The sequence below is a fragment of the Narcine bancroftii genome, chromosome 11 (assembly GCF_036971445.1).
Source record: "Narcine bancroftii isolate sNarBan1 chromosome 11, sNarBan1.hap1, whole genome shotgun sequence".
Classification (NCBI taxonomy): Eukaryota; Metazoa; Chordata; class Chondrichthyes; order Torpediniformes; family Narcinidae; genus Narcine; species Narcine bancroftii.
This window is the reverse complement of record NC_091479.1, coordinates 102197669-102208661: the sequence shown is the minus strand read 5'-3', so window position 1 is coordinate 102208661 and position 10993 is coordinate 102197669. Positions and strand designations below refer to the sequence as shown.

At 43.4% G+C, this 10993-nt stretch overlaps 1 protein-coding gene across 13 annotated transcripts in view; it reads left to right on the top strand.

The window, feature by feature from the left end:
* The first annotated feature begins 2882 nt into the window (after positions 1-2882).
* nap1l1 (nucleosome assembly protein 1-like 1) overlaps positions 2883-10993 on the top strand; it is a 62358-nt gene continuing 54247 nt past the window's right edge. For 12 of the 13 annotated variants that reach the window (XM_069904331.1, XM_069904329.1, XM_069904338.1 and 9 more), the window contains exon 1: positions 3562-3612. In XM_069904331.1, coding sequence (XP_069760432.1) covers positions 3577-3612 — 36 coding nt within the window. In that variant the 5' untranslated portion in view covers positions 3562-3576. Of the gene's footprint in view, positions 2960-3561; positions 3613-10993 lie in introns of those variants that run through there. The other variant, XM_069904333.1, reaches the window with a different exon arrangement.

Below are 10993 nucleotides of genomic sequence, written 5' to 3'. Positions count from 1 at the left end.
GCCCTCTATGTGTGTCAAATTATATATTTCAACCAAAAAAAACTAAATCCTTCCTACCTTGTAACCCTCTTTCATCCATGTGCCTGTCTCTTTTCTTTCTTCTTTGGCTTGGCTTCGCGGACGAAGATTTATGGAAGGGTAATGTCCACGTCAGCTGCAGGCTCGTTTGTGGCTGACAAGTCCGATGCGGGACAGGCAGACACGGTTGCAGCAGTTGCAAGGGAAAATTGGTGGGTTGGGGTTGGGTGTTGGGTTTTTTCTCCTTTGTCTTTTGTCAGTGAGGTGGGCTCTGCAGTCTTCTTCAAAGGAGGTTGCTGCCCGCCGAACTGTGAGGCACCAAGATGCATGGTTTGAGGCGATATCAGCCCACTGGCGGTGGTCAATGTCTTTAGACAGTCCTTAAGAATCTCTTAAATGTCCCTAATGTTCCAGCCTCCACCACCATCCCAGGCACCCACAACTTCCTATGTAAAATCCTTATTCCTGATCCCTCCCTAAACTTTCCTCCCTTTACTTTGTACACATGTCCCCTGGTGTTTACTCCTCCCGTTCAAGGAAAACAGCACTGTCTATCCACCTTATCTATGCCTCTCAGAATCTTATAGATCTCTATTTTCACCTCGCCAGACAGAAAAGGTCTGGCTCAGCTAACTTTGCCTCGTGTTACTTATTTTTCCAATCCAAGTAACATCGTGGTAAATCTCTGCACCCTCTCCATAGCTTCCACATCCTTCCGATAATGAGGTGACCAGAACTGAACATGATAGTCCAAGTGCAGTCTCACCAAAGATTTGTTAAGTTGCAACATGATCTCTTGACTCCTGAACTTTAATCCTCTGATTTATGAAGTCTATCAATCTGTGTGGCAGTCTGGTAGATATAGGGATTTGGAGCCCAAGGTCCTTCTGTTCATCCACACTCTTAAGTATCCCACTAGTAACCCTATTCTCAGTCTGCTGGTTTGACCTTCCAAAATGAATCACTTCACACTTAACCAGGTTGAACTCCATCTGCCACTTTTCCGTCCAACTCTTCATTCTCTCTATATCCTATTGTAACCTACGACAACCCTCAACACTATCCACAACTCCTCCAATCTCCGTATTATTTGCAAACATACTGACCCATTCTTTATCTAGGTCATTTATAAAAATCACAAAGAGCAGGTGTCCAAGAACGGATCCTAGCAGAACTCCACGAGTCACTGGCCTCCAGGCAGAATAATTCCTGTCCACTACTAATCTCTGGTTTCTATAGGCATGCCAATTCTGAATCCACACAGCCACGGATCCCATGCCTCATGACTTTCTGAATCTTGCCAAATGCTTTACTAAAATCGATTGTACACCACATCCAGCACCCTACCTTCATCAATTTATTTTGTAACGACCTCAAAGAACTCAATTAGGGTCGTGAGGCACAACCCTCCCTTCACAAGGCCATGCTGACTGTCCCTGAAAAGACCGTGCATCTCCAAACGCTCATAAATTGTGTCCTTAAAAACCCTCTCCAATAGTTTTCATGCCAATGACTTAAGACTCAGCAGTCCATAATTCCTAGGATTCTCCCTGTTACCTTTGATGAACCACCAGGTAGTGGGTTCAGACCAGGATGCCTCATTTTGTTTAGATGAAAAGCCAGAATGAGATGGATTTAAAGCACTGACATTAAAAGAATGAGCAGATCTCCCTGGTGTCCTGGGACAAGTTTTATTTTTCAATAGACTGTGAACATTTTCAAGCCAAAGTTTGGTGGAAGGGGAGCAGCTGTTCCTGAACTTGGTGGTGTGAGTCTTGTGGCACTGATACCTTTTTCCTGACGGCAGCTGTGAGAAAAGATCCTTGATGATTGCTGCTGCTCTCCCAGCATTCCCTGCAGATGTTCTTAATGGGAGGGAGGGTTTTGCCTGTGATGTCCTGGGCTGTGTCCACTATCTTTTGCAGGGCTTTGACCTTACTTGTGTTATTCTAAACATCTCTCCAATGGATTTTTGATTATCTGAGAAGCTAAATTTATTATTACAGAGCAGAAATCCAATATAAACCAGAACAGGTTAATTCATAAAAATCATAGTTTCTTAAAAAATCAGGTTGTTTTGTCCATTGTAAGTAATTAAACCCACTCCATAAATCTTCCCCTTCCATTCATTCTTTCTTTAAGGACACACTATATAAACTTGATGGAGTGAAATGAAAGGCAGGGAGAAGGCTCACTTAATGCATGAATTCTGTCCTTGTCCAATTAGGTAAGGGCGTCTTGCTTTTGAGAAGTACTTAAGGTGTAAATTTCCATTTTGAAATTGTTAATGAATCTGTTTCTAGTTCGTTTAAACAAATGCATTTTTAATTCCCTGCATTAAAAATGTCATGAGAGAAGAAACAAATCTTCTTTCTTTCCTGCATGAACCCCCCCATCCCACCGCACCCCGACATTGTTGGACAAAAAGAGGGACGAGATGATGAGCAAATTTCCTTCTCAAAATAGACCTGATGAAAAAAGTGCAAAATAGCTTGTGCATTTTTCCCCCAAATAAGAATTGTGCAATTCTAGGCATCAAACTCTTGAGAGGCTCATTTCCAATTTCATTTGAAATTCCTTTTGGAGAAGACACACATGGCAATTAAACACGGGAATTATGAATGAGAGGCTCGTTGATTGACAGCAGCGCGTCGCCCTGGGTCGCCAACGGGAGGCGGGGACGTGCGCGTGCACGCTCAGCGACGCGCGGGCCGGCAGCCAGGAGACGGAGCGTGTGGCTCTGCGGTCCGCAGGAGCAGGGCACGCATGCGCAGCGGGCGAAGGGGCGGCAGGAGCGCGGCTGGAATGGGAGGAAGGCGGCGCGCGCCTCCCCCGCCCCGCCCCCCCTCCCTTCCCTTGTTGTTATATCCAGCCAATCGGCGCGCTCTTCTTCCTTTAGCGCCATCGGAGAGCAGCTCGCGCCGCAGGAGCCGCGCGTCCGGTAAGTGGCGGGCGGGCGGGTGGGGGGGGGGAAGAGGAAGAGGGGGAGGGGGCGGAGGGGTACGACCTACCCAGCTCCGGGGCATCGTGCCGGGGGGAGGGGGGATAGGGGAAGGAGAGAGGGGTGGGGGTGGGGATGGGGGGATAGGCCCAGGTCCCCGCTCCGCTCCGGCCCGCCCGCCCGCTGCACGTGTGCGTCGGTGAGGGGGGGGGATCGGCCCCCCCGGATGGGGAGAGCCCCGGGCCCCGGTTTGGGTCGCCGCTGCGCACACCCTCCGGGGCCCTATGGGGGGGGGGAGGGGAAGGTCACTATCTCTCCACCCATCCCCCTCCCCTTTCCAGTGGAGCCCTCACCCCCCACCCACCCCGGGGGGATTCTGACAGGGATGCACGGGCTCTACCACCGCCGGGCCAGGGGATTCCATCTCACCCCCCCCCCCCCTTTGTTCTACCGTGGACCTTGTCGTCCCAGTTGGTCCGCCATCGGCTCCAATCCTCACTCTCCTGGATGGAGGGGGCGGGGCCTTCTCCCCTTCCCAGGGAGGGGGCGGGGCCTTCCCCCCCCCCCAAGGCAATTTTGGGTGCTAGTACAGGACAATAAAGAGCTCAGTGTGGAGGATGGGGTGCAGTGCTGGCCACCCAACCCCAGGAAAGGTAGGAGTGCAGAGAAGATTTACAAGGATGTGGTCCGGACTTCAGGAACTGAGTTTCAGGGAATTGTTCGAAGCAAAACACGGAAGCCTGCAGACACTGGGGTTGCAGTAGAAACATAACGCTGGAGAAACTCCAGGGTGGTGATACAGGGTACTTTCTATAGTAAAGATACATAACCAAGATATTTTTTCCATCCCTTGATGAAGGGCTCAAGCCCGAAATGTTGGTTATGTATCATTGCTATGTATGCAGGGCTATGGACTAGGTGGGATGAAGTAGAATAATAGTTTGACAAACTAGAAGGGCTGAAGGGTCTATTTCTGTGCTGGAATGTTCTGTGGTTTTATCTGATCTATTTGTAGCACCTTGCCATGAGAAATGCTCTGGAACATGACAATCTTGGTCTTGTGCATAAGTAAAACGTGAAAGCCTGCAGACACTGGGGTTGAAGTAAAAACAGTGCTGGAGAAACTCAGCGGGTCAGACAGTGTACTTAAGAAAGCAGAAATAAAGATACATAACCAATGTTTGAGCATGAAACTTGCTTATGTGTTTTTATTTTTGCTTCATTAAAGTACACTTTTTAACCTGCTGAGTTTCTCCAGCATTTTTTAACTTGGTCTTTTGCATCCCTATACAACAAACTGTTGAAATGGAAGTATTTTAACATTTAGACCATAAGACATAGGAGCAGAAATAGGCTATTCAGCCCATTGAGTCTTCCCTGCCATTTAATCATGAACTGATCCATTTTCCCACTCAGCCCCACTCCCCAGTCTTCTCCCTCTAACCTTTGATACCCTGGTTAATCAAGAACCTATCAATCTTTGCCTTAAATACACCCAGTGACTTGGCCTCCACAACCACATGTGGCAACAAATTCCACCACCCTCTGGCTGAAGAAATTTCTCTGTATCTGTTCTAAGTGACGCTCTTCGATCCTGAGGTTGTGCGCTCTTGTCTTAGATTCTCCCACCATAGGAAACCTCTGTTTAGATTTGTGATATAGGGTTGTTTTTCTATTAAAAGTTGTGGTTAATTTAACTTAATAGATGGGAATTTAAAAAAAAATTTTTGCATGTGTTTAAAACATTTTTTCAAACTTTCATAATCTACATAAATAGGGTGGACAGTCAGTGCCTTTTTCGTGGTATGACAATATAAAACATCAGAGAATGTTGGTACAAAGTGAGGGGAAGAAAGATTAAGGGGTAATCAGGGGTAAGTTTTTATTTACACGGTGCCTGGAAAGCATTCCCAAGGGATGGTGGAGGCTGATTCAATGGGACATTTAAAAGACTTGGACAGGCACATGGATGAAAGAAAAATAGAGGGTTATGAGATAGAGAATATTTAATTTTCTGAGTGGGTTTATATTGATCAGTACAATATTGTGGGCTGAAGGTTCTGTGCTGTAATGTTTTGTACTCTAAAACAATTTTGAAATATTAGTTTGGTTTAACCCTGCTTAAACTTCTGCATATGATGATGCATCAATTCTTTGCCAAGTTTTTTTTGACAAAATCTAGCTGTTGGGATTTGCATCAGTGATGTACAGTGGTGATCTTTTGGCAAGTCTGAATTGGAGAGTTTAGCGCAACCAACTATTTGACTTGTCAATGCTAGTTGATAAGAATTCCATTGCCCTGAGTTCACAATAGGTAGTTCAGGTATCTTGGATTCTGTTCTGGCTCCAATAGAGTTGAAAGCAAATAAATGAGCTGTTCATCTCATGCATGCGTATGGAATCTTGGTTTTCCATAGCGGTAAGAGACAGTATTTATTCAAGACTATAGCTATGTAAATAAAGTTAACACTGTCTCCTTGTGTTGTTATGGCCCAGAACTCTTGGTGTTGTTGCTCTGAGGTATTTGTCCTCCTTGTCAGATCTTTCCAAAAGTGCCTTTCCCTTTGAGGTTTCTATTCCTTGGTTGAGAGCAAGAGACTTCTGTGGAATCAGAGATGAACCTGTTGTTAGTGTTCCATCCTGTCCTCGAGTGTTGTCGATGTGGAATTTTTTGCCCATTCTTCCACGTGCATATAATTTTTGCCCAAGTGTTTTGGTTTAATCCCACGTACCCAAGTGAGAGTTAATAAACCAGTTGGCCTCAGTAAATTGCCCAAAGTGTATTGATGAATGGTATGATATTCCAAGAAAGGGAGAAATGAGAATGCAGGGAGAATAAAATGAGGTTAGTCTGGGGTTAATGTGCTTGGTCAATGATGAGCACAGGGCCAGTGAGTTTGTTTCGGTCTTGTATGGCCCTTTGACACTGTTTTAATTGGCATGTAATATAAGCATTAAAGGGATGCTGCTTGATAGAAAAAAAATTCAATTATATTTCCTATAAAGTTGTCTTTTCAATGAATTTTGTGATATTTTCTTTGGTTAGAAAATGACCTAATTGTCTCGCCTACAGGACTGGATCCTGCTTCGGTGAATATAAGAAAGCAGTTTTGACTGGCTGTAAAATGTATCCATGATTGAGTCATCTTCTGGAGCAGAGTCCTATGAATTTACACTGTTGAATGCTTTTGAGGATTCGGACAGTTATGTCTTAGCATTAAAAAAAATGTTTAGTTGTACAGTATAGAAATGAGCCCTGTAGCTCACAGTGGTGGTCCCAGATTACATTAATTTCATTCCTCTCTCCTTTGCTTATTTAATAATTTGTTCCAGTGCTTCATAGTTACTGTTCTTGTTTCTACCACATCCTCTGGCAGCTCATTTCAGATGCCAGCTACTTTATGTGAAAAATTTACTTTGATCCCTTTTAAATCTCCTGCATCTCACCTTAAACCTTTGTCCTCTAATTTTTGACATCCCAGACTCTGGCCATCTACTCTTTATGCCTCTTGTATACTTCTATCAGTCTTTCCTCCAAGTAAAGCACCCACCTCCCTCCAAAATCCAGGCAACCTCCTTGTAAAACTTTTCCTCATCCTCTCTGCCTTATGTAGAACAATACAGTACAAGCTCTTTGGCCCTCGATGTTGTGCCAACCCATATATTCCTTTCTTTAAAAAAGTACCAAACCCTCCCTATCACATAACCCTCTTATTTTTCTTTTATCCATGACTCTTAAATGCCCACAATGTTTCAGCCTCTACCACCATCCCCAGCAAGGCATTCCAGGCACCCACAACTCTCTGTTCAAAAAAAACACTGAACCCCTCATGTTTCCCTTAAACTTCCCTCCCTTAACTTTGTGCAGATGACCTCTGGTGTTATTTACTGATCCTGCCCTGGGAAACAAGTGCAGGCTGTGCACCTGATCTATGCCTCTCATCATCCTTTCGACCTCTCATCCCTCAACACTCCAAAGAGAAAAATCCCAGCTCTGCTAACCTTGCCTCATAAGACTTGTTTCCAAATACAGGCAACATCCTGGTAAATCTTCTTTGCACCCTCTCCATAGTTTCCACATTCTTCCTGTAATGAAGTGACCAGAACTGAACACAATATTCCAAGTGTGGTAACATGAATTCTGTACTCCTGAATTCAGTCCCCCATTAATGAATCCCAGTATTCCATAGACCTTTCCTATCCTATCAACCTGTGTGGCGACCTTGAGGGATGTATGGATTTGAATCCAAAGGTCCCAAAGCTTGTTCTCGCTGACTGGCTGAGAAAGTCAAGCATGTCATATGCCAGGATTGGGCCTAGAACCTTGCAACTGGCTGGTCCACATTTAATTTGAGATCATCAGTATTTTTTCTCTCTGCTGATTTCTGAATTATCAACATAAGATTTTATTTAGTGCAATTTGAAGTTTTTTCAACACTTTCAGTGTAAGAAAGAAAATAATTTGAGTGAATGCTTTTGGTTCCTCAGTCGTCTTGTGAAGAAACTGAATGAGTATCAGTTAATCCTTTGATTTTTTTGGGGGGGTGTTTTCCTGATTGACTGGCTCTGCTGACAGCAAGGAGTTTTAACTTTTTAAACCGTTAATGCTCTCAACAATATTTTCACTACATCTACTGATTTTTTTTGTGCTCTGCCTAGAATTTTAAACCCGTAAACCCTTTAGGATCCTTGATGATTCTGCAAGTTTCAGATTTCAGATTGATTGTCTGAGTACATACATGACATCACATACAACCCTGAGATTTTTTTCCTGCGGGCGAGACAGAACGACCATCCATTGGCAGTGCAAAAGAAGGTCTCATCATGACAAAGAATCCAGAGCAAGATTTGTACATTAATTGCCTGGGATTCATTCATCGTTCTTAACGAGTCAAATTGGTACAAATAGTATTGCTGGTGTTCATTTTATGATCTGCATTTTTAAAATTGAAAGCATTTTCAGTCATATTTTTGTCTTTGCAATAATATAAAGAAACATTGCTGTTATTTGCACTCGTTGTTGATTTTAAAAAATTGTTAGTGGGTCATTTTATATCCTAGTAAAGTCATCCAAGGCTGGCATTTTAAATCTACAAAAATCTTTTGAATCAGTGCAAGGTAGTTCCATTTTGCAAATTTTGGATTATTTTAAATTCTATTAAAGACCCAGTGTCATGGGAAGAGAAAAATTGGTGAGGAAAAAAGGTCAAAAATCTTGAAATGCTAATTGAAGTTTGATTTACTTGGAATATATCTATTGGTTGAACTGCATGTCATGAAGGTGAAGTAAGAATATTTTCTGCTTTACTTTATGCAGTTACAAAATTGTAACTTGATTTAGTATATGATGAAGGAAACTGATACTGGAATCTGTATTTTGTTTTTCCTGTCCCAGAGGTAGTATCTCATGTTCCAGCAATTCCGTTTTGTCAATTCTCCTCTGATGCAATCCCTTGGGATCACGAGTTACTTGATTCCAATTCTTTGGGTTCTGAGGTGCTGATGAGGACACGTTTTGGCCTGCAGTCCAGCACAGGTGGGGCAGGAGTTGCTTTGTGGTGGATCAGTAGTTTGGAGGTGGTGTATTGAGTCAGCCTGAAGAAGACTGAGGTCATCCATCAGCCAGCTCCCCACCATGACTACCAGCCCCCCCACATCTCCATCGGGCACACAAAACTCAAAACGGTCAACCAGTTTACCTATCTCGGCTGCACCATTTCATCAGATGCAAGGATCGACAACGAGATAGACAACAGACTCGCTAAGGCAAATAGCGCCTTTGGAAGACTACACAAAAGATTCTGGAAAAACAGCCAACTGAAAAACCTCAAAGATAAGCGTATACAGAGCCGTTGTTATACCCACACTCATGTTCGGCTCCGAATCATGGGTCCTCTACCGGCATCACCTACGGCTTCTAGAACGCTTCCACCAGCGTTGTCTCCGCTCCATCCTCAACATTCATTGGAGCGGAGGAGTCACGTGATGGAGTAGTGGCCGGTCAGGGAACTCCAGCCCTCTCCGGAAAAGTTTTTAAAAAATACACAAAACACAAAGGCACAAGCATAAAAATTAAAACAAAGTGAAAGTAAAGGAGGGAAGAAAATGGCAGCGAAGAAAGAAAAGTCGAAAGCAATGGGAAGAAGAGAGGAAGAAAGAACGTCGGAAGAAGAAGGTGAAAGCCTTACCTGTCCGAGGAGGCCCGGCGCGGAGAGAGAAGCCCGCTCCCTTAGGTCAGTTGAAGTCCCGAGCTTGGGACTACAAAAATGGCTCGCAGAGCCAAGTAAAAGTGCGCAACCGCGCATGCGCGAGGAGTCGCGCATGCACGATGCGCATGAAAAAGAAACAATGACGGGAGGGGGGACCAGCTGAGGACTCGATCTACACAGCTGAGAATGACAGCTACAACACAACAACAGGAAGGGAACATAGAAAATAAAGAGAACAAGAAAGAAGAGAGTAAAAAGAAAACAAGGAAACAACAGATGACCAACCCAGAAGAAGAAGAAGAACATAGAGAAATGGAAGAAGAAGGGAAAGGCAAGACAATGGATATATTTTTTTTAAAGAATATATGGAATCAGTAAAAGAATGGCAATTACAAGAATTTAGTGAAATAAAAAGAAGAATTAAAAGTGCAGAAGAAAAAATGAATAGATTAGAGATGGTCATGTCAGATATAGGAAAAAGAGTGGACAAGGTGGAAGAACGAGAAATAGCCGTAGAAATGGAAGTAAAAAAAAATTGGAAGAATCTAATAAAAAAGTTAGAGACACAAGAGCTGTTAGCTCCAAAGATAGATATAATGGAAAATTATAATAGAAGAAATAATATAAAGATAGTGGGCCTTAAGGAAGATGAAGAAGACAAGAATATGAGAGAATTTATAAAAGATTGGATCCCCAGGGTCCTAGGAAGAGCAGAATTACAGGAAGAAATGGAAATAGAAAGGGCACATAGAACATTAGCCCCGAAACCACAGCCACAACAAAAACCAAGATCCATTTTAGTAAAATTCTTAAGATATACAACAAGAGAAAATATATTGGAGAAAGCAATGCAGAAAATAAGAGAAGACAAAAAGCCACTGGAATACAAAGGTCAAAAAATTTTTTTCTATCCAGACACAAGTTTTGAACTCCTGAAGAAGAGAAAGGAGTTTAATACAGCAAAAACGATCCTATGGAAAAAAGGATATAAATTTATGCTAAAGTACCCAGCGGTATTAAAATAGTTATTCCAGGGCAGCAAAACAGACTATTCTCGGATCCGGAGGAAGCACGAAAATTTGGAGATCAACTACAAAACAGGCAGAGAGATGAAGACATGTAACAAGAGTAAAAATGACCACGAACTATATGTATGTGTGTATATGGGTATATGTGTGTATATGTATGTGTATATATATATATATATATATATATATATATCACAGTGCGGCTTTCGCGCAAACAGAGGAACCACTGACATGGTCTTTGCCCTCAGACAGCTCCAAGAAAAGTGCAGAGAACAAAACAAAGGACTCTACATCACCTTTGTTGACCTCACCAAAGCCTTCGACACCGTGAGCAGGAAAGGGCTTTGGCAAATACTAGAGCGCATCGGATGTCCCCCAAAGTTCCTCAACATGATTATCCAACTGCACGAAAACCAACAAGGTCGGGTCAGATACAGCAATGAGCTCTCTGAACCCTTCTCCATTAACAATGGCGTGAAGCAAGGCTGTGTTCTCGCACCAACCCTCTTTTCAATCTTCTTCAGCATGATGCTGAACCAAGCCATGAAAGACCCCAACAATGAAGACGCTGTTTACATCCGGTACCGCACGGATGGCAGTCTCTTCAATCTGAGGCGCCTGCAAGCTCACACCAAGACACAAGAGAAACTTGTCCGTGAACTACTCTTTGCAGATGATGCCGCTTTAGTTGCCCATTCAGAGCCAGCTCTTCAGCGCTTGACGTCCTGCTTTGCGGAAACTGCCAAAATGTTTGGCCTGGAAGTCAGCCTGAAGAAAACTGAGGTCCTCCATCAGCC